Source organism: Cucurbita pepo, chromosome LG12 (genome assembly GCF_002806865.2).
Source record: "Cucurbita pepo subsp. pepo cultivar mu-cu-16 chromosome LG12, ASM280686v2, whole genome shotgun sequence".
Classification (NCBI taxonomy): domain Eukaryota; kingdom Viridiplantae; phylum Streptophyta; class Magnoliopsida; order Cucurbitales; family Cucurbitaceae; genus Cucurbita; species Cucurbita pepo.
In genome coordinates this window covers 132635-159249 of record NC_036649.1, presented here as the reverse complement: position 1 = coordinate 159249, position 26615 = coordinate 132635, and the positions used below count along the sequence as shown (strand labels likewise).

At 35.2% G+C, this 26615-nt stretch overlaps 4 protein-coding genes and 1 pseudogene across 8 annotated transcripts in view; 3 read left to right on the top strand and 2 right to left on the bottom strand.

Moving 5' to 3' along the window:
- Positions 1–296: 296 nt before the first annotated feature.
- Positions 297–2659, bottom strand: LOC111806420 (40S ribosomal protein S13-like). Its single transcript, XM_023691732.1, has 5 exons — positions 2523–2659; positions 2344–2416; positions 1632–1770; positions 1344–1530; positions 297–536 (listed from the first exon to the last, which is right to left on the bottom strand). Exons 1-5 carry the CDS (start codon positions 2543–2545, stop codon positions 503–505), a joined length of 456 nt encoding a protein of 151 aa, XP_023547500.1. The 5' UTR covers positions 2546–2659; the 3' UTR covers positions 297–502.
- Positions 2660–3138: 479 nt separating this feature from the next.
- On the bottom strand, positions 3139–6145 carry LOC111806546. Of its 2 annotated transcripts, none has more exons than XM_023691913.1 (7): positions 6039–6145; positions 5169–5591; positions 4917–5074; positions 4758–4838; positions 4144–4219; positions 3961–4053; positions 3139–3617 (listed from the first exon to the last, which is right to left on the bottom strand). In XM_023691913.1, exons 2-7 carry the CDS (start codon positions 5545–5547, stop codon positions 3475–3477), a joined length of 930 nt encoding a protein of 309 aa, XP_023547681.1. In that variant the 5' UTR covers positions 5548–5591; positions 6039–6145; the 3' UTR covers positions 3139–3474. The 2 variants fall into 2 exon arrangements, with proteins under 2 accessions (XP_023547681.1, XP_023547679.1); XM_023691911.1 differs by having other exon boundaries at positions 5169–5564; positions 6039–6139.
- A 623-nt stretch (positions 6146–6768) lies between these two features.
- Positions 6769–12746, top strand: LOC111807176 (vestitone reductase-like). Of its 3 annotated transcripts, none has more exons than XM_023692768.1 (6): positions 6769–6974; positions 7605–8129; positions 9056–9251; positions 9910–10133; positions 10379–10434; positions 12267–12746. In XM_023692768.1, exons 1-4 carry the CDS (start codon positions 6851–6853, stop codon positions 10064–10066), a joined length of 1002 nt encoding a protein of 333 aa, XP_023548536.1. In that variant the 5' UTR covers positions 6769–6850; the 3' UTR covers positions 10067–10133; positions 10379–10434; positions 12267–12746. The 3 variants fall into 3 exon arrangements, with proteins under 3 accessions (XP_023548536.1, XP_023548535.1, XP_023548538.1); XM_023692767.1 differs by having other exon boundaries at positions 12262–12746; XM_023692770.1 differs by lacking the exon at positions 12267–12746 and adding an exon at positions 10923–11303.
- Positions 12747–16074: 3328 nt separating this feature from the next.
- On the top strand, positions 16075–20986 carry LOC111807177 (annotated as a pseudogene).
- Positions 20987–21754: 768 nt separating this feature from the next.
- LOC111807434 (peptidyl-prolyl cis-trans isomerase FKBP43-like) overlaps positions 21755–26615 on the top strand; it is a 7972-nt gene continuing 3111 nt past the window's right edge. Inside the window, exons 1-6 of one of the 2 annotated variants that reach the window (XM_023693168.1) lie at positions 21755–21868; positions 22141–22214; positions 22550–22785; positions 23177–23313; positions 24283–24564; positions 26181–26250. In XM_023693168.1, the coding sequence (XP_023548936.1) occupies positions 21856–21868; positions 22141–22214; positions 22550–22785; positions 23177–23313; positions 24283–24564; positions 26181–26250 (812 nt within the window). In that variant the 5' untranslated portion in view covers positions 21755–21855. Of the gene's footprint in view, positions 21869–22140; positions 22215–22549; positions 22786–23176; positions 23314–24282; positions 24576–26180; positions 26251–26615 lie in introns of both variants that reach the window. The other variant, XM_023693167.1, reaches the window with a different exon arrangement.

Genomic DNA, 26615 nt, shown 5'->3' with positions numbered 1-26615 from the left:
AATATACAGTGAGAATTGTTTAGCCCATTTCTGTTGTGAGAAAGGGGAGGAGGGAAGATCTGAACAAAGCTTTATCAAAACTAAGAGTATAACTAAATTTTGTAACATTAAAGCCTCAACTAAAAATGTACTCTTATTTCAATTACAAATAGTGTTTCATAAAGAAAAAGCATCTCGATGTTTTCTAATAGAAAAATTTCGAACTGTTGTCAGGTCGATTAGTTATTTTCCATCGATCAATTTCAAGATCACTAATTTCAATTAAAAATTTGAGCTAAATTTGAACCACTTAAAACTTGCACCCATACGAGCATTCAACTGGCAAAGTCATTCACAAAAAGCATTGCAGAAATCAAATTTGCAATAATGAATCCAAAGTGAGGTACAAGACGGATAACTGCCGAAGTGAGTACTGATAAAATATTAAACATGGTACTTAATGGAAAGTTGAATCGCCAAAATAACTCCTTCGTTTCTCTTAGTCATCACCAAAAGCTTGCTTCTAAGCCACAAGGGTGCTGGCTGTGGTGGATTCACTGAAAAAAGACATCCACATTCAATTAGACAGCTCGGCATTGAAGAAAAGATCACAAACCAACAAAATTGTATATGTTCTTCGACATTTCGCGAAGACCATCAAAGTTGTCCTTATCCTAATGGTAAGAATTTGAGAAGTTCGGAGACACACACTTAAGATTTCAGGAACAAACCTAAAAGTTAATAACTTATTGAGCACTGTTTTCTCTTCTTAATGCTGGCTTTGAGATGGTCTAAGAACCTTAGGAGAGAAAGGGAGTGGGCTACGAGCATAATGCAAATGATGGACACCACCTTATATATTCTCGAGTCTAGAATCTAGATGCAACTCTCTACATACACTTTGCAGTTTGTCAATCCAACATGCGACGAGTATTGAAACGTTACATTGCTATGTTTTAGTTCATGTTTTATGAGATAAATCTAGTTGGTGCGAAACGTTACATTGCTATGTTTTAGTTCATGTTTTATGAGATAAATCTAGTTGGTGCCACGCACCTATACGTCCCCCTAAAATTAAATTAATCCTCACCATCCCCCTTTGTTGAACTCAAAACAAAAATACAGAAAGACAAAAAAGAAGAAAAATTCAGGTGCTGTTTTGATAAGGAAACCGAACAGGTGTTCGCTAGCTATCATCTTAACCCAATTTCTCTTTTAACCGTATCTTTCAGAATTAGACAGAGTTTAAAAGCTAAAGATCAGCAGCATGTGAGAATATGAATTTAACGTAAGCTATGCGACTTTTTCATGCAAAAGTGAAGATACTAAATAATTCATGCTATTCTGTGCATCAAAATACTTACTACTTCCACACGGGAGGAAGCTTCTTTGTCTTCTTGTAATACCGGGCAAGACGATGGATCCTGCTCTCCACCAAAATCAACCTGAACTTGGAATCCTTGTCTTTCCTGTTCCTCTCCAAATGCTTTCTGATCGAAACAGCTTTCTTGATGAGATGGTAAAGATCCTCCGGTATTTCAGGAGCTAGCCCTGAGCCAAGAAAGAAAAAATGGACATATCAATCACAAAATAATTCTAACTATAGTATAAAAGAGAAGAAAATTGGCGGAGAAAGGGTAGATAGGGCTCACCATGAGCCTTCAATATGCGCAAAATCTTACTCCCAGTTACACTTTTGACCTGAGCAATCCCGTGAGAATCACGGAGAATAACACCAATTTGAGATGGTGTCAAACCCTTCTTGGCAAATTTGCAAATGTTCTCGGCAACCTGAATAGCAAAAGAAAAGACATCAATTTCTACAGATAGTACAGAAATTAACCTCCCTTCATTTCGAAGGACTAACATCTAAAATGGCATTCCAGGGCTGAAATTGATCAGTTTTCTTAGATATACAAGAGAATAACCATCAAACTTGGCACTCAGATGCACTAAAAAACATGTCACCATGGCCCCCACCAAAATTAACGACTGCAATTTCAATTATTTGACAATCACACAAACAATCATACAGGAGCTACCTTCGTGATCAATAATAATAACCTAGGACATTTTCCTGCTCAATTACTGAAAGATCACGAAACTCAATCATCATAAAAACATTGAAAACCTCGATATTAACTCGTGATTGAGAGGCTCCATAACACAATAGAATTAGATGAAATCTACATTTTACCGCACATTTTCCATTCCATAGTTTACTATTTCTAATCAATTAGAACGATCGAAGCTCAATGCAACATAAAAAAAAANAAAAAAAAAAAAAAAAAAAAAAAAAAAAAAAAAAAAAAAAAAAAAAAAAAAAAAAAAAAAAAGTTAAGAACTTGGGAGAGGAATTCTCACATCCTGAGAAGAGATCTTCAGCCAACTTGGCGGCGTCCTTTTGTAAGGCAGTGCCGAAGCTGAAATACCCTTACTGAAAATGGAAATAAATAGAGTAAAAAAGAGTTATTAGGACTGTATAAACAGATTTTCCGATGAAGCTTAAAAGCAAGATTTGTGCACTGAAAGTAAAGACGAACCCTCGACTATGCATACGACCCATTGCGACGGCGCGTGGAGAAGAAACGGATTCTGATCCTCTAAGGTTGAACTACAACTTCGCCGGCTCCTTTGCTGAAACACTGCATAACAATCCCTGCTATTAGGGTTTTGATAATTGTGATTGGGTAAATTTGCCCGGCATTCTGGGCTGGGCCTTGAGCAGCCCGGTTAATAATTATTTAAAAAAAAAATTAATTATATAAAATTATAGATTCACCAAAATTTAAAATTTTCCACCGTATATAATATTAAATTCAATTTACATAATTTATTTGTATAGAGTATTTTTTATCTCACTACAAGAATTTCGAGAGTATTATTTTTTTTAACCACGTTTTTTACTCTTGAAAATGACGTTTTTTTTTTTTCTTCTAATAATCCAAGTTAATAAAAAAATGTCTATAAATTTTATTATTTTTTAATTAAGAAATACTTTGTACTATAAAAATTAAAAAGTTTTTAAAATAATTATCATCTATTTCCACCTCATATAACATTTTTGAATTAAAAAAAAATCAGATTTAATGTGAATATTTCTAACACTTCAAGAGTGAATATCTCTATGAGAGTATTTTTTTATTAGTTAAAGAGGTCTAAATGAAAATTAAAAGCTTCAAACATTAAACCATTTGTAACAGAGAGTACAATACACTAATTACATTAACCTGTCCAGGCACCCTTTCCCATAGGCACCCTATCTGTTTCGTATTAGTCTAGACCACTTCCATAAGAAAATCCACCCTTTTACTGTATAACCACCACCGTCATTGAATGTTTAAAGTAGGAACTACACTATATGAACTAAACTACAGTAAATGAACTAAATGTTTGAATTTGCAAAAAGCAACCTATATAACATAAAACTATCGTCCCTCAAAAGAGAGAAGATTCTACTTCCATCAACGATGCCAAGATCTCTTCCATCACCTTCTATTCTATGTTGATCCTGATTACTTTTTTGGTTCTACCAGAACCAGAGCTCTCCCTTGCACCACCACCATGTTCATATTTCCTTTCAGAAAAAGATGGAAAATCCCGACTGATCATCTCTCTGTTTCTACTGCCACTAGATTCTGCAACGTCAATGTCGATCAAAATTAAACACCGACACCAAAGAGCATACTGAAGTGCCAAAAAGATATTTTGCAGAGAATATCTTGGGAAAAAACAGCAGAACATGTATAATATATACTTCATCTCAGAGGTGATGAGGATGCATAGGTCGTCTATGAATTTTTTTTTTTCTCTATTTGTGTATTGAGAGGTTACCAACCTAACCAAACCAAACCGAACTACTCGGTATACTTATTTAAGAAAGAAACTCTCTCCTTTGTATTGGAATGGAGGATATGATGTTCAAAATGGGGTTAGAGTGGATGAGAAAGATGCTTTTGGAAAAGCAAATAATCAGATTACCTGAAGTGGGATCCATATGAAATCCACCTTTTGGAACATTTTGATGCCCTTGAAAATTACCTTTCCATGCTTTTTCAAAACCAGCAAGTTCTTCTGTATGAAAAGTATTGCGACACAGTGTTATAGAATTAACATGAATAAAACCAGATAATCATTAATTATGGTTAAACAGACAGAGCAGACCTTCATTCAGATTGTGCAGAGTCTGAAGTACGTCCACTTTACCATCTGGGTTCAGTTTCCTCGTAACTGAATGACCCTGCAGAAGTAAAGCAATTGTCTTAGTGCCCAGCTTTCTAATTCACCATCATTTCTCAAGCAAGAGAGGCTACAAACGAATATGGGAAAGAAATACACGAAAATGAAGCATGTACACACTGCATCACATGCAATTTGGAAAAATAAAACCCTGCCGCTCTTAATGGAGACGATTAGATTACAAATATAATAAGAAACAATTTTCACTTATTGGGCATACATTTAAAATTACACATTCAAATAACGCCACAAATGGAATCTGGGTGCTATGAATACTGTCCCCTTCTCAGAAAGAAACGAAGTCTTCCATTTCAAACAGCTATTTGTATTAGATACATGGTTCACAATATTGACAATAGAACCACTTAAAACTTATATGAAACAAGAAGAAAACTTGAAGGGAAAAACAATTTCAGAGTAGGTCTAGGTTTCATGGATTCAATGTCAAGCAACCATTAAAGATAATCGAGGACAAGACATGGTGATGTCAAACAATTTATCAACCCTTTAAGTATCAGAGTTCCATTATCAATCTATACCTTATCATGAATTCCTCTAGAGATCCTATGAGTGGCCTGACCTGTTGTCTTATCTGCTTCTTTCGTCTCTTCAAGCAATACCTGATTCATAAAACCTGCTATCAAAACCCAGTACTTGATGCATAAAGTTTACAGTCATTCCAGAAGAATTTGACTTACTCCCTCATTATCTACCCTTCTAGTTCTAGTAGAAGTGTAATATGCTCCATCTACACCGCCATATGTGACTTTGCAAGTATGCAAACTGGACTTACTAGCCTTTGGCTGAGCTCCAAAACTATTATCTTCACTACCTCTACGGGTTATTATCCGGCGCTCTAGAACATCAAACAATAAAATGATTGAAGCATGGTAAATTTTGAATAACACAGTTCACGGAACCAAAGAAAATCAAAATCACAGCTCAATTACCATCATTAGGATCATCAGGATGCTCAACTGATGGCTCCTTGTCTGACCCATAACTATTCTCATTCTTGTCCTGTTTCTGGTCCACAAGATCGTCATCTACCTCCCTCTCCTCATCAGATGAGATTTCTTGAATCACAAGTCCCTGTGCCCCATCTTTCTTCCCCTTATCATATGCAGCAGCATGGGAATTGGATGCACTCGGCTCAAGCATGCTATTGAAAGGGCGAGTAAAGAAAGGATCATCAAATGGATCCCTCTCCCCAAAAAGGTTAGACATCATACTTCTGTGGGATCCAAATAAACCAAATCCAGGGAAACCACCCATGGAGTCACTTGAGAAAAGCGAGTCCTTCCCTTCTGCTCCTCCCCTTTGCTGCATATTATATCTGCTAATTTCTATGGAAAAATAGAAATTTAGAGAAGCTACAACAAAGAAAACAGTCCACAGAGGCAAAATTTAGTGGCCATCCATGTAGGATCTAGCATTATGAATAAGATGAAAAAAGATACGAATGAAATACACCAATCTCTCTGATTTTCATAAACTTAAAAGCAATAACAGCAACAGGGAAGAAGCCAAGAGCTAATAATCAACTCAAAACCTCATTCAAATGGAAAAAGACACAGCATCCGTGCACCACATTTCCATTCCGTTCAGATTCTTGATGATTCCAGCAATAAATAGTAATTTCGATACCCCGATCCCAAAAACACAACATAAATTTGAAAATCGAGAAAAAGATAAACTAGCACTAATCTCCATCATCAGCCAAATTAAGTCAGCAATAAACCAAAACAAGAAACATTGAACGATTTGTTCCATTACTATGGTCTGCTAGGAAAAATGAAGAACGAGAAAATTAGAATTACCTGTTAATTCTTGAGGGATTGAGGAAGCCGAGAACAGGTGGAAATGTAAAGAAGAAACCAGAAAAGCCGAGGTTCTTCGCAAGTGGCCGTTGGGGATCTTGCGGGCTTTTTACATTATATACCACGGCTAACTTCGCGAGAGCTCCACGTATATTCTTGAAAGTTCGAAAATGTATTTTTTAATCGGTTTTTCTTTTTTTAAATTACCATCAAAATCATTTTATATAAATATATCTATAATAATTTCATACCAACAAATAGTAATTTTATTTTATATTAGTTAACTTTAGAGAATTAATTGTTAATAGCTAATTTATTTTTATTACGTCAAATTATTAACCTAATTTAAGTTTAAGTTTAATTTATTAATAAATATTATAAAAATTAAAAAAATATTGTTATTATTTAGTTAAATTATTAAATTAATTTTAATTTAATTTTCATTCATTAATAAATATATTAAGAATAATACGCCTCAAATTTTAAGGAGTGATTAATTTTAATAATTCTTTTTAAATAAATAAATATAAAAAAATTATATGAGTACAATAATCAAAATTAAGAATTAATTAAACTATGATCTTTAAGTCAAAAGTTTTGACTAAAAGGTTAAAGATTGGTCGTTCTTGTTGATAGTAACTTGCAAGTCAACGCTATATTTCTCCATTGAGATAGAAATTCAAGTAAAATCCCAATATTACTAAAAGTGTGATGAACACTTGAAATGGGTATAATTTATTTCCTGATATAAACAATTGCGTGGGATTGCAATCCTTACAAATCCTTTCTGGAAAGGGCAGAAATCGAGAGAAATGGAAAATGGGGCAAAGGGGAAGGTGTGTGTAACAGGAGGCACTGGATTTATAGCGTCATGGCTGATCAAGAGCCTTCTCGAGAAGGGCTACTCTGTAACCACCACTGTTAGAGCCGACCCAGGTAAACAAGACCCCTTCCTCCTTTCCATTTTTGGTCTCTGTTTTGATTTCTTGCCTTTGCATGGTTGACTTCGAGATCAGCTTCTTGGATTGTAAAGGATAATCTCTTTCCAATTCTGTACTTGAGTCATTTGAATGTTATATGAATTCTTTACTGGATTCCACTTTTTTTTACTTCTTTTGAGGTTTGCATGCTAGGTGTTTGATGAAATTACTATGAGAGTTGATCACTTGACTGCTATTTAAGCGCAGTGTCTTTGGCTCTTTAGATCCATATTAAGCTGCTGCGAAGCTCAAGTGGATTGGTTACTATATTATACCCTTGCCATAGATGACTCGGTGTTAATAATTTTGTTTCTTCTTTCTGCTTTTAAGTTTTTGGAATTCATTAAGGATTTTAAGAAGTAGGTCCAACTACAAATGAAGTTATCATTGAACAAGTATGAATTTATAAAACAAACCACCAATAACTAAATCGTTATTGATTATATTATAAGAGGTATAAGCTTGTGCAATACTTTTCTAACTAGTTTTCTGTATGTAAACTTGTCTACATTTTAATTTCCAAATCGATCAATTGTGTAACTCGGCTTTCCTCATCTAATTTTGTTTACATTTTAATACGGCGCAGAGATGAGAAAGGACTATGGATTCTTGACAAATCTACCCGGAGCATCAGAAAAACTCCAAATATACCATGCTGATCTCGACGAACCGAATAGTTTTGCTCCTGCCATTGCAGGTTGCATTGGAGTCTTTCATCTTGCTACCCCAATTGATGCGAGTGACAAAGAAGGTGTGGAAGTGTTGACTAGAAGAACGATTGAAGGAACACTGGGCATCCTTAAAGTTTGTCTAGATTCAAAAATGGTAAGGCGAGTTGTATACACTTCCGCTGCAGCCACCATGCAGTTTAATCACCACACAGTAGACATTTTGGATGAAAGTTGTTGGAGTGACATTGATTACATCAATAATATTGCACCATTTGGAAGATCATACCCGATTTCTAAGACATTAACTGAGCAAGCAGTTCTTGAGTTCTCTCAACAATACGGATTGGAAGTTGTCACTGTCCTTCCAACTTATGTTGTTGGTCCCTTCATTTGTCCTAGACTTCCTGACTCTATTCGTGTGACAACGTCTCTGATGTCAGGTATTTTTTTTTAATGTTTAAAGTATCTTATGCTCGTTGAATGCATCTTGCACTTTGCACGTCGACTTGGAATCTTCATTGAAGAGTAGGCAGATGCCTAAGTTTTACTGAATCTTATTGCTAGAGACATATTTGGCATTTGATCTCTATAAAATTATATATTGTTTTTGAACTTTTGAGCATTGTTTCCTTTTTAATCCTAAACCTCTTATAGGGTCCAATTACAGAACATTTGAATTACGTCTCAGAAGTTAAACATTATGTTTTTGTTTAGTGCAAGCCATTAATACGAATGACTGAATGTTATTATGACATGCCCATTTGATCGATTTTGATTGAATTGGCTGATGTAACATATAGTTGAATAAGGTAATGAGCATGCAATGCCATGTCATTATTTTGGGGATGGTATAAATGATAAGAGGACTACATAGACTGTAATTCAATTTGAACTTTTAAAGTTTAGAGACTATACAGACTCAAGTTTCAAGATTTTAAGAACTAAAATTACAATTTAGTGCAAATTTTAATTATAGGAAACATTTCCTATCTTCATTTTGCTTTGTTTTATCTCTGTTCTTTGACAATAGCTATAATGATATTATGAGCTGACTAAGTTCATGATCCATACGACTCCATGGAATTATGCTCTAATTTAGGGCCATTATGGATTGACTTTCGTAGTGTTCTAAACACTTGTTTTACACTTAACAAAGCTTTTGTAAGCACTTAGAAAGTCAATCCAAATAGGCCGTTAAGCTAGGAAGTTGCGTGATGTTTAAATAGTTTATTCCCTTGCTGAATTTCAAACTTGAGTAGCATCAATGTGAGCCCTCTAGCTTCTTTTGCAGATGATTGGAAATTAGTAAATTACACTCTGTTTATGACTTAGTTCCAAAATGATATTAAACATGAAACTTGTGCAGGTAATAAAGCAGATTATGGATTGATCTTAAAATCAAACATGGTGCATGTAGATGATGTGGCAAGAGCACACATTTTTCTCTTTGAACATCCAAATGCAAATGGGCGATATGTTTGCTCTTCCCACATAATCACATTGGACGAATTGGTTAATCTCTTTTCTGCCAAGTACCCAGAATTTCAGATACCATCTTCTGAGTGAGTGCCACTGCATATTAGTTTCCCATTATCATTACAGAATCTTTTCTCTTAGTAATATTGCAAATTTAGCCTTCGATAATTATTTGATTTTTTATTTTTGGTTTTTTGAAAATTAGGTTTAAAAACATTACTTCTACATATTGATTTTGTTATTTTATTGTCCTCTTTTTAGACATGTTTTCAAAATCCAATCCAAAAAGTAGTTCTAAAAAACTTGATTTTTTTTGTTTGTTTGGAATTTGGCTATCAAATGGGGTCTTAACAAGGTTAATGATCGTGGTGTTTATTTATAATTTTTTTTGAATTTGTGATTCTATGTAGCCCTTCCGTATATGCTTATTGGATAAATATTGATTGGTTTGGCCCAATTTGATTGGTAGATGATAGAAGAAAGTTGATACTCAGTCAAAATGAAGTTTGGTATACAATATGCCCCTATTTTGAAACAACAAATCAAATCTTTTATAGACCTTTTTGTTTAACTGTTCACTTCTTTTTTATCATTTATTTATCAAATCATGCAAGACTTTTCCATTAAGCATATTACATCGTCATCATTATCAATTTCACAACAGGGACTTTAAAGGTTCGAAGTAAGACAAAGTTGTTTATTTGAAGTTTGGGGATTAAATAAATACAACTGATTCGACTGCAGGTCTTTGAAAGATGTCAAAGGCTACATATTCAGTGATGTCTCTTCAAAGAAGCTTTTGGATGCTGGTTTTCAATACAAATATGGTATTGAAGAAATGTTTGATGGAGCAATCCAAAGCTGCAAAGAGAAGGGTTATCTCTATGAAACAAAGAAGTAGTAAGCATGGAAACAGATTTAATAAAAGCTCCTCCTGATTGCAAAAGGAGGCCAAGAAGTTTGATGTGGTTAGTTCTTCTAGGCTTTAGCCCATATAAAATCTGCACGTTAAAATTGTCTTTCTCAAGGAAGTGGTATCTATTTCTGTTTAAATAATTTGCATTACAGCTCCTCAGAGGTTACCACTCTTTTAAGGGCATGTCTTGGTTCTGTTTGTTTATGGGATTGGATTAAAGTATCTGAGTTCCTGATATTGTTACGGGAAAGTCCTTAGTCAATTCATTCTTATGACATATAGTTGATCTTTTCTCAGGACTATTGTACAAAATGGTAGGAGCAGCCAATTCGGAGGATTCAAAACCTTGGAAGGTGTGTTCTTCAAAATTGTATTCCTCATTCTACATGTGAAATGAAACTTTTATTGCACTAGAGCGTAAAGCAACTAGATTTCTATGAAATATAGTCATAAATTGTTCGGGAATGTGGTATGTGCCATTCTAAATTCTGTTCCAATATGTTTCATTATTTGAAATCGTTGTTCTATATACACCCTAAACTCTGTACCTGCTGCCTTTTCCAATATTTTCAATTACCCGTTTGTCTTTGTTTATGATGGCTCATTGACTTCAATCATATCTATCTAGATCTTAGTCCTAGTTATAACTATATTGTTACTGGTTTAGTTAGATATATTTTTTGTATGGTTTTATATTGGTACCATGTACTTATATTATTTCCTAATATCTAGGTAGTTAAATTGTTACCTAGCTCTTTCTTTTTCTTTTTTTTTTTTTAAATTATAAATGGTATGAAGAAATGATTTACACTTCCACATGGTCCTGAGGTGTGATTAATAGGTGTAGCATCTTCCACGGTGACCAAATTTATTCTGAGGGCTACCAATCTACCACCTTGATGAAACTGCCTTTATAGCTATCGATTTTCCACTCGACCAAATTTATTCGGAGCCTTTATAGTTACCGATCTTCCACCTTGACCCAATTTATTTGGAGCCATCACAGCTACCATTGATGTCATAACTTGACGTTAAAGTCGTGCGATCAATATTGCACATAATCCTATCCCGTCAAGCTGAGAATGGATGACATCTATTCCGCAGCTTGATATTATGGATGACATATATTCACAGCTTGTGGGGGAGTGTTGAATGAATGACTTCAATTATTTTAATTATATTATGCCTTAATTATGTCATTCATAGCTGTGAGGGAATGTTGAATGAATGACTTTAATTATTTTAATTAGATCTATGCCTTAATTATGTCATTCACAGCTTGTGGGGAATGTTGAATGAATGACTTTAATTATTTTAATTATATCTATGCCTTAGTTATAATTATAATTTTACATAATGCCTAGTGATTTAGTTAATACCTATATCTTTTTATATTGGTGAAAGTCATGTAAATTCATGTTTTACTGCGGTTATGGAAGACCTTTTCAAGAAGGCAAGTATTGCCATGGATGGATGCTATTTATTTTATCCAGCCACCCATCCAAAGAGAAGTAAGATTTTTGTTTTAGGGGAAACAAATCATGTTCTTTAGGGTGGTAGACATTCTCTAAAAACCACTTATTGTGACTCATCCATGCATACATGCAACTGCGATTCTACCACGAACCCACAAATGCTGGCGTCTCAGCAGTGAGCTGGTAGACCACAAACCCGGAAAAAAAAAACATTTTTTTTTTTCAGATTTCTTAGATCTGGAAAATATGGAACGAAAACATTCCAAATCAGTGTTGGCTGGCTAGACAGATCAGAGCCAAAGAATGTTTCAAATTAGTGCCAGAGATATGTCAACCCGAGCTAGACAGAGGGCTGAGAAAACATGTATAGAGGAAGAAGAGGAAAAAAGTAATAATAAATATGATTTATTTAGCCCAATATATCCAAAGTTCACAAAATAGCCAAAGGTATTAATGGTATGAGCCAAAAGCAAGATTGTTCCAAACTCGAAAATCTTCGAGTTTGAAAATTAAGTTCAACTAAATTGACCTCAAGGACTGGAAGTAAAAACTTAATTTTGTTTTTGAATTTTAACTGAGAATTCAATTTTTTTTTGAAGTATGTCTTTTACACTGCGTGAAAATTTACCGTTTTTTCTACATTTTCAATGTTTTGTTTTATTTAATTATGTTTTATTTGTGTCTAATTTCGTCTTTTCGTTGCAGTCCAGTTTCTCGTAACCTCGAAAATTGGGTTGTGATATTTTCATCTTGCTACTGCAATTGATCTGGATGACAAAGAAGCCGTGAAAGTGTCGACGAGAAGAACAATTGAAGGAACATTGGGCATCCTTAAAGTTTGTCTAGATTAAAAAACGGTCAGACGAGTTGTATACGCTTGTAGACTTGCATCGTATCCCTTGACATTTATTACATGAAGGGTATTGTACCATTGGGAAGATTATACCTGATTTCCAAGACATTAACTCAGCAAGCAGTTATTGAGTTCTCTCAGCAATATGGATGGGAAGTTGTCCTAAGCTTCCTGACTCTGTTCATATGACGATGCTCCTGATGTAAGGTATTTCTTTTCATGTTTAAAGTATCTTATGCTTGTAGACTTGGAATTCTTTATTTTTCTTGAAACTTTTGGCTAGAGAAATAGTTTACTTGATCTTTTTTAAATTATAAGTTGTTTTCGAACTTCTTTTGAGCATCGTATCCCTTTTAAATCCTCAAACTTCTTACAAGTTTCAATTACAGAACATTGAATTATGTCTCAGAATATTAGATTATGTTAATGTTTAGTGCAAGTCGTTAATACCAATGCTTGCACGTTGTTATGAGATGCCCATTTGATTGATTTTGATGGAATTTAGGAAGTCGGTCCAACTAGGTTGTTATGCTAGGAAGTTGTTTGATGTTTGAATATTCATTCACTAAATAAATCTTAAACTTGGGAGCATCATATTATGTTTATGAGTTGGTTATTTATTTGAAGTTGAGAGATTGAACAAACACAACTGGTTTGGCTACACGTCTTTGAAAGATATTAAAGGCTACATATTCAGTAATGTCGCATCGACGAAGCTTTTGGATTCTAGTTTTCCATACAAATATTGTATTAAAGAAATGTTTGATGGAGCAATCGAAAGCTACAAAGAGAAAGGTTACCTGTATGAAACGAAGGAGAAGTAGTAAACATAGAAACATAATTAATAAAACCTCATGATTGCAAGAAGAGGCAGAGTTTATCTACTCGTCTAATGTTTCTCTTAGCTAATTGATGTTGAGATGCAGTTTCAAGATATTGTATGTGAGATTCCACGTCGGTTGGAAAGTGGAATGAAGCATTCCTTATAAGAGTGTGGAAAGCTCTCCCTAGTATACGCGTTTTAAAATCATGAGGCTGACAGCGATACATAACGGGTCATACCGGACAATATCTAGTAGCAGTGACCCGTGTTACATTGTTTAATCTTTTGGATGTTATTGAGTGGGGATAGAGAGTTCTTTTTTCTTGGGGTTCGATTTCCTTTTACATCTCTACGGAATTTTCAAATTTTATAGTGGTTTTTTTTTTTTTTTTCTATAATAAAACCAATTATTTTGGTTAGTATTATCACTCGCTTTAATCCATCTATATAGCTTTAATTTACAAAATCAGATTATCCATTTGAAAAAATGAGAAAACGATGGGAAAAAGAGGAAATGGAGTTGAGCAGAGAAAAAGCATAGCCTCCGCATGATATCTGATAAATGAAAAACTTCCCATTTCATGGGACCATCATTTTTAAGATTGCTTGTCCTTTAGTCAGTTAGAAACCTTATCACAAATGTACGAGGTACACTAAAAAAAACCATAAATCTTAAAACATTATCTCTTAGTTCTTCAAACTGTGTAGAGAGATGGAAGTTTGAGTAATAGGAGGCACTAGATTTACAGGGTCGGTGTCTCGTCAATCGACTTCTCGAGGGTGGCTACTCCGTCATTACTACCACAAAACCTGACTCGGGTATGTCTAAGATCATAGTCAAGAAGGAAGGACTCTTTAGTATGTCGTAATTCAAAAAGTACATTAAAAAAAATTTAGAATCTAAAGATTTTATAAAATTAGGAGAAGATTTTTGGAGTCCGATCATATTTTGAGATGTTTTCTCTTTTTTTTTCGTTTGTAAGAGAATTATTTGAATCTTTTTTTATTTTAATATTCGGATCTCAATAATCCAAGAATTTAAAAAAGAAAATTTAGCATCGATTTTAACATAATCACTTATTAAGAGGCTAAAGAGTTTTGAAAGGAGAACCTTTTATGCCATGTCTCGATTTTAACATAATCACTTATTAAGAGGCTAAAGAGTTTTGAAAGGAGAACCTTTTATGCCATGTCTCGTTCTAGTATTGTTGTGTGTCTTTTTATAAGTATTTATAAAAGAAAAATCAATTAATTATGAATACATATATGCATGTGCGAAGATTCGAATCTCTGGCAGAATATTTTAATGTTTCTCTTAGCTAATTGAAATGGGTTTAATTTTTTTTGTTCAATGTAAAAAATTGCGTGGGATTGCACCATGTTCTACGGAGGGCAGAGATCGAGAAATGGAAAATTTGGAGAAGGGGAAAGTGTGTGTAACCGGAGGCACTGGATTTCTAGCTTCATGGCTCATCAAGAGGCTTCTCGAGGATGGCTACTCTGTAACTACCACCGTCAGAGCCGACCCAGGTAAAAACACCCCTTCTTCTCTCCATTTTTGGTCTCTGTTTTGCTTTCTTGGCTTTGCATGGCTGACTTCAACATCAGCTTCTTGGATTGTAAAGGATATATTCATTTGTTAAGAATGAGTGTTTTGAATCTTTCTTCCAATTCTGTACTTGAGTCATTTGAATGTTATATGAATTCTTTACATGATTTCGCTTTTTTGACTTATTTTGAGGTTTGCATGCTTGGTGTTTGATGAAATTACTATGAGAGTTCATCACCTGATTGCTATTTAAGCACTATGTCTTTGGCTCTTTGATTACTATTCCAAAACAACTCAAACATTAAACTAGTTGGTTATAATATATTTAATTTATGTGAGATCTCACATTGGTTGAAGAGGGGAACGAAGCATACTTTTATAAGAGTGTGGAAACCTCTCCCTAGTAGACGTGTTCTAAAACAGTGAGACTGATGATGATACGGGCCAAAGAGGACAATATCTGCTAGTAGTGGGCGTGGGTGGTTACAATTGGTATAAGAGCTAGACACTAGGCGGTGTGCCAACGAGGACATTGGGCCCCACGGGGAGTGGATTGTGAGATCTCCCATTGGTTGGAGAAGGGAACGAAGCATCCTTTATAAGGGTGTGCAAACCTCTCCCTTATAGACGTGTTTTAAATTGTGAGGCTGATGGCGATATGGGTCAAAGAGGACAATATCTGCTGGCAGTGGGCATGGGCTATTACAAATGGTATTGGAGCCAAACACTGAGCGGTGTGCCAGCGAGGACACTAGGTCCTGAGGGGAGTGGATTGTGAGATCTCACATTGGTTGGAGAGGGGAACGAAGCATCCCTTTATAAGGGTGTGGAAACCTCTCACTCGTATACGTGTTCTTAAACCGTGAGGTTGACGGCGATAGAAGCCAAAGCGGACAATATCTGCCAACGGTGGGCTTGGACTGTTACAAATGGTATTAGAGCCAGACACCGGGCGGTGTGCTAGCAAGGACGTTGTGCCCTAAGAGGAGTGGATTGTCAGATCTCACATTCGTTGGAGAGGGGAATGAGGCATCTCTTTATAAAGATGTGGAAACCTCTCTCTAGTGCGTTTTAAAACCGTGAGGCTGACGGCCATACGGGCCAAAGCGGACAATATCTGCAAGCCCAAGCCCACCACGAGTCATTTGATACCATATTAAACTGCTTCTTAAAATTGGGCTAATTTACTTTTAAGATTTTGGTATTCATTAAGGATTGTAAGAAGTAGATCCAACTGCATATGAAATTTTCATTGAATAAGTATGAATTTATGAANCAAACACAACTGGTTTGGCTACACGTCTTTGAAAGATATTAAAGGCTACATATTCAGTAATGTCGCATCGACGAAGCTTTTGGATTCTAGTTTTCCATACAAATATTGTATTAAAGAAATGTTTGATGGAGCAATCGAAAGCTACAAAGAGAAAGGTTACCTGTATGAAACGAAGGAGAAGTAGTAAACATAGAAACATAATTAATAAAACCTCATGATTGCAAGAAGAGGCAGAGTTTATCTACTCGTCTAATGTTTCTCTTAGCTAATTGATGTTGAGATGCAGTTTCAAGATATTGTATGTGAGATTCCACGTCGGTTGGAAAGTGGAATGAAGCATTCCTTATAAGAGTGTGGAAAGCTCTCCCTAGTATACGCGTTTTAAAATCATGAGGCTGACAGCGATACATAACGGGTCATACCGGACAATATCTAGTAGCAGTGACCCGTGTTACATTGTTTAATCTTTTGGATGTTATTGAGTGGGGATAGAGAGTTCTTTTTTCTTGGGGTTCGATTTCCTTTTACATCTCTACGGAATTTTCAAATTTTATAGTGGTTTTTTTTTTTTTTTTCTATAATAAAACCAATTATTTTGGTTAGTATTATCACTCGCTTTAATCCATCTATATAGCTTTAATTTACAAAATCAGATTATCCATTTGAAAAAATGAGAAAACGATGGGAAAAAGAGGAAATGGAGTTGAGCAGAGAAAAAGCATAGCCTCCGCATGATATCTGATAAATGAAAAACTTCCCATTTCATGGGACCATCATTTTTAAGATTGCTTGTCCTTTAGTCAGTTAGAAACCTTATCACAAATGTACGAGGTACACTAAAAAAAACCATAAATCTTAAAACATTATCTCTTAGTTCTTCAAACTGTGTAGAGAGATGGAAGTTTGAGTAATAGGAGGCACTAGATTTACAGGGTCGGTGTCTCGTCAATCGACTTCTCGAGGGTGGCTACTCCGTCATTACTACCACAAAACCTGACTCGGGTATGTCTAAGATCATAGTCAAGAAGGAAGGACTCTTTAGTATGTCGTAATTCAAAAAGTACATTAAAAAAAATTTAGAATCTAAAGATTTTATAAAATTAGGAGAAGATTTTTGGAGTCCGATCATATTTTGAGATGTTTTCTCTTTTTTTTTCGTTTGTAAGAGAATTATTTGAATCTTTTTTTATTTTAATATTCGGATCTCAATAATCCAAGAATTTAAAAAAGAAAATTTAGCATCGATTTTAACATAATCACTTATTAAGAGGCTAAAGAGTTTTGAAAGGAGAACCTTTTATGCCATGTCTCGATTTTAACATAATCACTTATTAAGAGGCTAAAGAGTTTTGAAAGGAGAACCTTTTATGCCATGTCTCGTTCTAGTATTGTTGTGTGTCTTTTTATAAGTATTTATAAAAGAAAAATCAATTAATTATGAATACATATATGCATGTGCGAAGATTCGAATCTCTGGCAGAATATTTTAATGTTTCTCTTAGCTAATTGAAATGGGTTTAATTTTTTTTGTTCAATGTAAAAAATTGCGTGGGATTGCACCATGTTCTACGGAGGGCAGAGATCGAGAAATGGAAAATTTGGAGAAGGGGAAAGTGTGTGTAACCGGAGGCACTGGATTTCTAGCTTCATGGCTCATCAAGAGGCTTCTCGAGGATGGCTACTCTGTAACTACCACCGTCAGAGCCGACCCAGGTAAAAACACCCCTTCTTCTCTCCATTTTTGGTCTCTGTTTTGCTTTCTTGGCTTTGCATGGCTGACTTCAACATCAGCTTCTTGGATTGTAAAGGATATATTCATTTGTTAAGAATGAGTGTTTTGAATCTTTCTTCCAATTCTGTACTTGAGTCATTTGAATGTTATATGAATTCTTTACATGATTTCGCTTTTTTGACTTATTTTGAGGTTTGCATGCTTGGTGTTTGATGAAATTACTATGAGAGTTCATCACCTGATTGCTATTTAAGCACTATGTCTTTGGCTCTTTGATTACTATTCCAAAACAACTCAAACATTAAACTAGTTGGTTATAATATATTTAATTTATGTGAGATCTCACATTGGTTGAAGAGGGGAACGAAGCATACTTTTATAAGAGTGTGGAAACCTCTCCCTAGTAGACGTGTTCTAAAACAGTGAGACTGATGATGATACGGGCCAAAGAGGACAATATCTGCTAGTAGTGGGCGTGGGTGGTTACAATTGGTATAAGAGCTAGACACTAGGCGGTGTGCCAACGAGGACATTGGGCCCCACGGGGAGTGGATTGTGAGATCTCCCATTGGTTGGAGAAGGGAACGAAGCATCCTTTATAAGGGTGTGCAAACCTCTCCCTTATAGACGTGTTTTAAATTGTGAGGCTGATGGCGATATGGGTCAAAGAGGACAATATCTGCTGGCAGTGGGCATGGGCTATTACAAATGGTATTGGAGCCAAACACTGAGCGGTGTGCCAGCGAGGACACTAGGTCCTGAGGGGAGTGGATTGTGAGATCTCACATTGGTTGGAGAGGGGAACGAAGCATCCCTTTATAAGGGTGTGGAAACCTCTCACTCGTATACGTGTTCTTAAACCGTGAGGTTGACGGCGATAGAAGCCAAAGCGGACAATATCTGCCAACGGTGGGCTTGGACTGTTACAAATGGTATTAGAGCCAGACACCGGGCGGTGTGCTAGCAAGGACGTTGTGCCCTAAGAGGAGTGGATTGTCAGATCTCACATTCGTTGGAGAGGGGAATGAGGCATCTCTTTATAAAGATGTGGAAACCTCTCTCTAGTGCGTTTTAAAACCGTGAGGCTGACGGCCATACGGGCCAAAGCGGACAATATCTGCAAGCCCAAGCCCACCACGAGTCATTTGATACCATATTAAACTGCTTCTTAAAATTGGGCTAATTTACTTTTAAGATTTTGGTATTCATTAAGGATTGTAAGAAGTAGATCCAACTGCATATGAAATTTTCATTGAATAAGTATGAATTTATGAAAGAAGTCACCAAAAACAAAATCTTTGTAGAATATATTATAAGCGGTATAAGCCTATGCAATACTTGTCTAACGTGTTTACATTTTAATTTCTGAATAGATCAAATGTCTATCTCGACTTTCCTCATCTAAATTTGTTTACATTTTAATACTGCACAGAGAAGAACAAGGACTATGACTTCTTGACAAGTCTACCCAATGCATCGGAGAAACTCCAAGTATACCATGCCGATCTCAACGACCCGAACAGTTTTGCTCCTGCCATTGCAGGTTGCATTGGAGTTTTTCATCTTGCTACCCCAATCGATGAGAAGGACGAAGAAGATGTGGAAGTTTTGACGAGAAGAGCGATCGAAGGAACATTGGGCGTCCTTAAAATTTGTCTAGATTCAAAAACGGTAAGGCGAGTTGTACACACTTCCAGTGTAGTCTCCATGGATTTTAATCACCACACAGTAGACGTCTTGGATGAAAGTTGTTGGAGTGACATTGATTACATCAATAGCGCTTCACCATTCGGAAGATCATACCCGACTTCCAAGACATTAACCGAGAAAGCAGTTCTCGAGTTCTCTCAGCAGAGCGGATTGGATGTTGTTAGTATCCTTCCAAGTTATGTTGTTGGTCCCTTCATTTGTCCTACACTTCCCGGCTCTATTCGTGTGACAATGGCCCTGGTGTTAGGTAAGTATCTTATGCTCTTTGAATGCATCCTTCACTTTGCACGAAAGACTCGGAACTCTTCATTGAAGAATAGGCAGATAATTAAATTTTATTGAATCTTTTTGCTAGAGATCTTTATAAAATTATAAAGCGATAACGATATCATGGAATTATTCACTGATTTAGAGTCGTTATGGATTCACTTTCGTAGTGTTCTAAACACTTGTTCTACACTTAACAAATCTTTTCTAAACACTTATAAAGTCAATCCAAATAGGCCGTTAAGCTAGGACGTTGAGCTAGGAAGTTGCATGATGTTATTTTATTCCCTTGCTGAATTTCAAACTTGAGTAGCATCATTGATATTAAACATGAAATTTGTGCAGGTAATAAAGCAGAGTATGGATTGCTCTTGAAATCAAACATGGTGCATGTAGATGATGTAGCAAGAGCCAAATTTTTCTCTTTGAACATCCAAATGCAAATGGGCGATACCTTTGCTCTTCCCACTTAATCACAATCGAAGAATTGGCTAACTTATTGTCTGCCAAGTACCCAGAATTACAGATACCCTCTGCCGAGTGAGTTCCACTGCACATTAGTTTCTCGGCTTCCTTTGATAACTATTTGCTTTTTAAAACTTAGGCTCATAAACACTATTTATTTATATATCGTTTGGCTCATAACATCGTTTGAATTTTATCATTTATTTATCGTATCATGCAAGATTTTTTGAATTAGACGTATCATATCACCGTCATTTTATCAAGTTTACGAAGACTTGGTTATTTATTTGAAGTTCAGAGATTAAATAAACACAACTACAACTACGACTGGTTTTGACCGTAGGTCTTTGAAGAATATCAAAGGGTTCAAATTCAATAATGTCTCATCAAAGAAGCTTTTGGATGCTGGTTTTGAATACAAGTATGGTATTGAAGAAATGTTTGACGGAGCAATCCAAAGCTGCAAAGAGAAGGGTTATCTCTAGCTCATCCTTTTCTATTAATATTTCTGTTTAGCATTGTCTGTTATCTTCTGTGCATGTGTCTATATATATATACACACACACACATTTGAATGATGGCTTCTGTTAGCATACAATTGTTATGTACTTTGCATAACAGATCAGTGAAAACATGTGGTAGAAAAATCTGAACTACGATCCACACTTGATGTCAAGTTCATAGTGATCGATGCTATCGCTTGATGAATTCGACCTAGTTAAATATAAGAGGGTTGTGCCTTAGATGATTTATGATATATGGTGTCATAAGTATACTTTGTGAGGGGATGATTAGGGGATCTCTAACTATTTCTTAACGGTGAACTTATTTAAATTGGAGCAAGTAATGACGATTTTAAAAAAACACGTCTAAAAAAACATATTGAATCATTTTTCATCAATTTTTAAAGATACCATTGTCATATTTTATCATTTATCGCTCTTAAAAATCTATTTCATGTTTAAATTTTTATAATATTATTCGCGGGTATTTCTTAACTTAATTTGAATCACGTGTCTTAAATAAGATCTTAACACTCAAAATAACAAGAAATTTCAATACTTGACCTCGAAATTTGTCAAATTTGGATGAATTTGACCATTTTTTCAATAAAAAATCATATTCAATTTTTTCTCTTCTCAGTAATAATATGGAAGTATGATTGTTTAATCGGAATTTTGAAGATAGATTACTCTCGTAACTTTTCTCTTATATTCCATCGTGAAAATTACATTTGCCAGCGATTTATCCATTACTTTGGTACATTTATTGTTTTTATGAAAAAAAAAATGGTGTATTTATTTCTTAAAAAAACTATGATATATTTTATTACAAAAAATCAAAAATCAAAATTTAAAAAAAAAAAAAAAAAAAAAAAAAACAACAACAATTTTCCTTTTTAAAAAGATAAATCCTAACCGTTGGTTTTTACATAACGGTATTATGTGGCCATAGAAAGCGCGCCAAATAACTTCAATGGGTCCCACCTCAAACTGGGCTTTCTTGTAATATCGCACTCCGTTTCCAATCATGGACCGGCGTCCCAGTTCATCTCTCGCGCGCTTGCTTTCAGAGGGGCTAGGGTTAGGGTTTTAGCAAGGAGAGTTCTGCAGCTTACTCAAACATGGCTTTCTGGGGTAAACTTGTCAATCCCTTGTATTATTTTCACCATTTCTTTCTTCTTCTTATCTTTTTTATTTCATTTTTCTCCTTTTGCTCTATCCTTTATATTGAATTTGTTGTTGTTGTTGTTGTTTAATTTATTTATTTAAATTTTCCTATCATGTTATGGAGTTTGATTGTTGGTTAGCATTGTCGAGTGTCGGGTGTATTTGTCGATTGTTTTTTCATTGTTTTGATTTTCTGAGTTTTCTTTGTGTTTTCTCATTTCTGTTTGTTAGTTTTCCAGGAACAGAAGTGAAGCCTGGAAAGCCCTTTACCCAAAAGTTCGATGACTTCAAAGGAAGGCTTCATGTTTCACTGGTAATGATTACAAACTCCACTCTTTGTTCTTTGTGATTAGAGTTTAGAGCTGGGTTGCCGTAGTTTCTTGGTATTAGTTGTGTAGATTTGATTTTTAGTCCCTGTTTGGGTTTGGTAATTATTATATGAATTTATGGATAATGTGTTCGATAATTAGCAATTGGAAGCCCTTTTTTGTGTGTATTAGTTTCTTCCTGGGATGGAGGTCTCTTTGTCCCCTGCCCTTAGGTTGTCCTCTTTGTGGCTTTAATATACTTCATCTCAGTTTCTGATTAAAAAAAAACAAAGGAGACGGTTTTTCTCATGGATGTCATGCGGTATCTGGATATTCGCAGGCAACATTGGGGTTTGGTACAGCAACAAAGAAGAGCGTTCTTCAGTGTAACGTGGGGAATAAGAGTCCTGTCTATCTATGCTCATTGTTTCCTGAGAAGACTGAGTGTTTGCAACTAAATTTGGAATATGAAGAGGCTGATGAAGTCATTTTTTCCGTTATTGGTCCTCGAAGCATTCACCTTTCTGGTTATTTTCTAGGAAGTTCCCGACACAATAATGTAAATGATGATAATACGTATCCATTAGTTTCTCTGCATCAGGGTGGATAACTTCTCTGTTGATTGTATTTATTTATGTATAATTGCTCTTTTAGGGTTAGTATTTGCAATCCTTCTATTATAAAAAATAGTAGGCAAAGATAAGAAATATAAAATGTCTTCAGCTTTTTGTATATTTTCAGGATAGGATGGGCATCGCTTATATTTCAAGTTAGGATAATCATATAGCTTGGGTTTTTTTTTTTTTTTTGAGATGCCCAATTTACTAAGCATATCATCTATCTATGACAATAAATTACCATGTTTTCTGTGTTCTCCCTTCTACCATGCCTTGTTTTCTGGGGCTTGTTGATTGCATTGTTTCATGATGAATTTTTGTTATCTTTCTTTAACTAACTAAATAAAAAGAGAATCCTATGGAGAAGATATTGCAAACACTGATACACAGAGCTCTGAGTATGCTGACGAAGACAAGTATGAGGATAGTTTTATTAATGATGAGGATCCAGAAGTTTTCTCCCCCTCTCTTATTTCAAATGAAGAAGGTTTGTATCCTGATTGCATTACCATCCCTCTCTAATAACTGTGGGGTCTTTTTTGTTTCCTCCTTGCATTCGTCTCTTCATTTTCTGCTCTTTCTGCATTTATTGAAGTCATCCTTTAAAGCTTGCTGTTATTTGCATTGATTTTATTGCATTTCAAAGTATCTGAGGCTGCCTCAATCCTCATGATTCAGGGATTGTGAAGCTTTATATCCGCACTCATTTTGATTTTGGGAGACCATGTCTCAGGATGTTTTGGCCTATAACGTTGTTTATGAGAGAGAAGTTTTAATCTCTTCAATGTTTACTTGTTCTTTCATTTTTTGAGGCTGCCTTTATGAAGTATTATGGAAAAAATAAATTTATATTCAGCTTTGGATGTCTCTAGGCAGCCTAAGTTTCAAGTTGGTTCGATTTTCAACATTGTGCATGAAGTTTGAGTTTTTATTATCCTCGATTCTTAAATAAATTATCTCTGTTCAAGGTGCATTAATATGCATGAGGGGTGAAGCACTCACTAAGTTTCTTACTGAAATTCTTTGATAGAGGTGCGCTTTGTTAGGTCTATGATAAGTTTTTGTTCATGGTTCTCTATTTTGTGTATTTGGTTTTTTTTTTTTTTTTAATTGTCTTTTTCACTCCCTTTGGGAGTTTGTATCCCTTGAACTTTTAATCAATTTCATTATATGAATGAGAGGTTGTTTCGTTTTCAAGAAAAAAAAAAATTCTAAACTAGGAGAAATTTAATTGCACGTTTTGTGTTAGAAAATGGCATATGCTATGTGATTTAGGGATCTATATGGTTGTACCTTAGATAGATACCTTATGTTCAAACATTTACAATATTGTTCTTATTATATATAAGGCAAGTTTTGATTTTCCATTTTTAGTAGTAGTTTAAATCATGCTGATCGCAATATGAATGCTATTTGATTTCCAATAGTTTGACCATTCTCAATCTGGTGTGAATAGATGAAACTCTTGGCAAGAACAAAATCAGAAATAAAACTCGCAACTGTAGGCGGCTCAGAAAGAGCTATCAGTTGAGTGAATCTGATGACGAAGAAAATTCTCAGCCTAAAAATAATTTTAAAACTGGGATCCCCTCAGAATCGGAGAGTTTAGATGAAGACAACCATCCCATATCCTCCTTGTGCAATAATAGAACCAAGGGAGAGATAGCTACGGATGCAGAGGAGAAGGAAGCAAGAGAGCACAAAGTCTTACATGAAAGCAGTGATACGAAGACAGAATTTGATGGCGAGTTTGTTACTGNGGGGGGGGGCGGGGTTCTCAGATAATAATAATACTAAAGAAGCCATGCCTATGCCAAATAATGCACCAGATTGACCAACATCCAACTTTATTTTTTCCCCTTTTGATTTGAAGTTCTAACACCATATAACTCGGATCTGTTAAGTATTTTTCCGTTGGGTCGTTTACTTGTTCATAGAAATAATTCTTTTGAAGGGACTGACCTTGCATATTTGATGAAGAAACCGGGAAAACAATTGAATGAGCTCCTCTCAAAGGTATAAAAGGGAAAACAATTAATCAATGAGAAACCGATTCCAGGCAATTTCCCATCAAGGATTATTAAGCTGAATAGGCCAATTTCTTGAAGAGCAACTGGCTTAGCATTATCTAATGGCTAGCTAGGGTTGGGAGAGAGAGCTTATAATGTCTGTTTATGGCCAAAATATTTTTCTTATTGAAACTGTGTTTTTCTCTTTGGTACTTCTGAATGATGTCAACCATATACTAGCTCAGTTAGTTCTTGATATCTGCATTTATTCTACGGCCTTGAATAGGATTTATCCAGTAGGTTGGCATTGGTGTTTATTTTAAGGAGACAATATCTGCTTTTGTTGTTCACTTATCTTGCTTGTGCATTGGATATAGGGAATTAGGCTTGCCAATCAGATCTTCTGAAGTTGGTAGTGAACGGAAGAAGAAACGGAAAGGAGAGCGGTCGAAGAGAAAACATGTTGAAGCTGATGGTAATAGTTGTAGTGGTGCCACTTCAGGAGTTGAGATCCAGCAAGATGAATTGAAGATGGATAACACAGTCAAGACTGTGTGCGGAGAGAAACAGGAGAACATGTGAGGATCAGCTTCAGATATTTATAGTTGCTGGATTACATTCATTTAAGTTATTCTAGCATATTTTGTATTTTAGCAGCCTGCTGACAATTCTATTTCTTTTTTCTTGATTTTGCTATTATTTTTTTTTTTTTTTTAATTGTCTTTTTCACTCCCTTTGGGAGTTTGTATCCCTTGAACTTTTAATCAATTTCATTATATGAATGAGAGGTTGTTTCGTTTTCAAGAAAAAAAAAAATTCTAAACTAGGAGAAATTTAATTGCACGTTTTGTGTTAGAAAATGGCATATGCTATGTGATTTAGGGATCTATATGGTTGTACCTTAGATAGATACCTTATGTTCAAACATTTACAATATTGTTCTTATTATATATAAGGCAAGTTTTGATTTTCCATTTTTAGTAGTAGTTTAAATCATGCTGATCGCAATATGAATGCTATTTGATTTCCAATAGTTTGACCATTCTCAATCTGGTGTGAATAGATGAAACTCTTGGCAAGAACAAAATCAGAAATAAAACTCGCAACTGTAGGCGGCTCAGAAAGAGCTATCAGTTGAGTGAATCTGATGACGAAGAAAATTCTCAGCCTAAAAATAATTTTAAAACTGGGATCCCCTCAGAATCGGAGAGTTTAGATGAAGACAACCATCCCATATCCTCCTTGTGCAATAATAGAACCAAGGGAGAGATAGCTACGGATGCAGAGGAGAAGGAAGCAAGAGAGCACAAAGTCTTACATGAAAGCAGTGATACGAAGACAGAATTTGATGGCGAGTTTGTTACTGGAGTTAATGGAAATACTGATGGTATTATTGATGATGGTCTGCTGAATGGGTGAGTTCCGGCTATAAAATTGTCATTTATGAGATAAATTGTTAATTTGCTTTCTCCTCTTAATGAAAAATAAAGTGCAAGTCTTAGATTTGTATAGCAGGGCGTTTATGATTTTCTCTTAGGAATGTTTTGAAGGTCACAAATCCATGCTACTTTATGTACACAGTTAGTGCCTTTCTTGAGAACGTCTTGAAATGATGTCTAAATGGCTTGGAGCTTTTGTTGAACAGTGTTATTAATTTATGATGTCGACGTTTAATGAATCCAAGCAAGGAAGCTAGAGAGCAAAATAAATTTTCAGTTTTTGCTACTGGGTCATTTCCTGGAAACAGTCGAAGGAACACGTTAGTGGTGGGTTGGGGGGG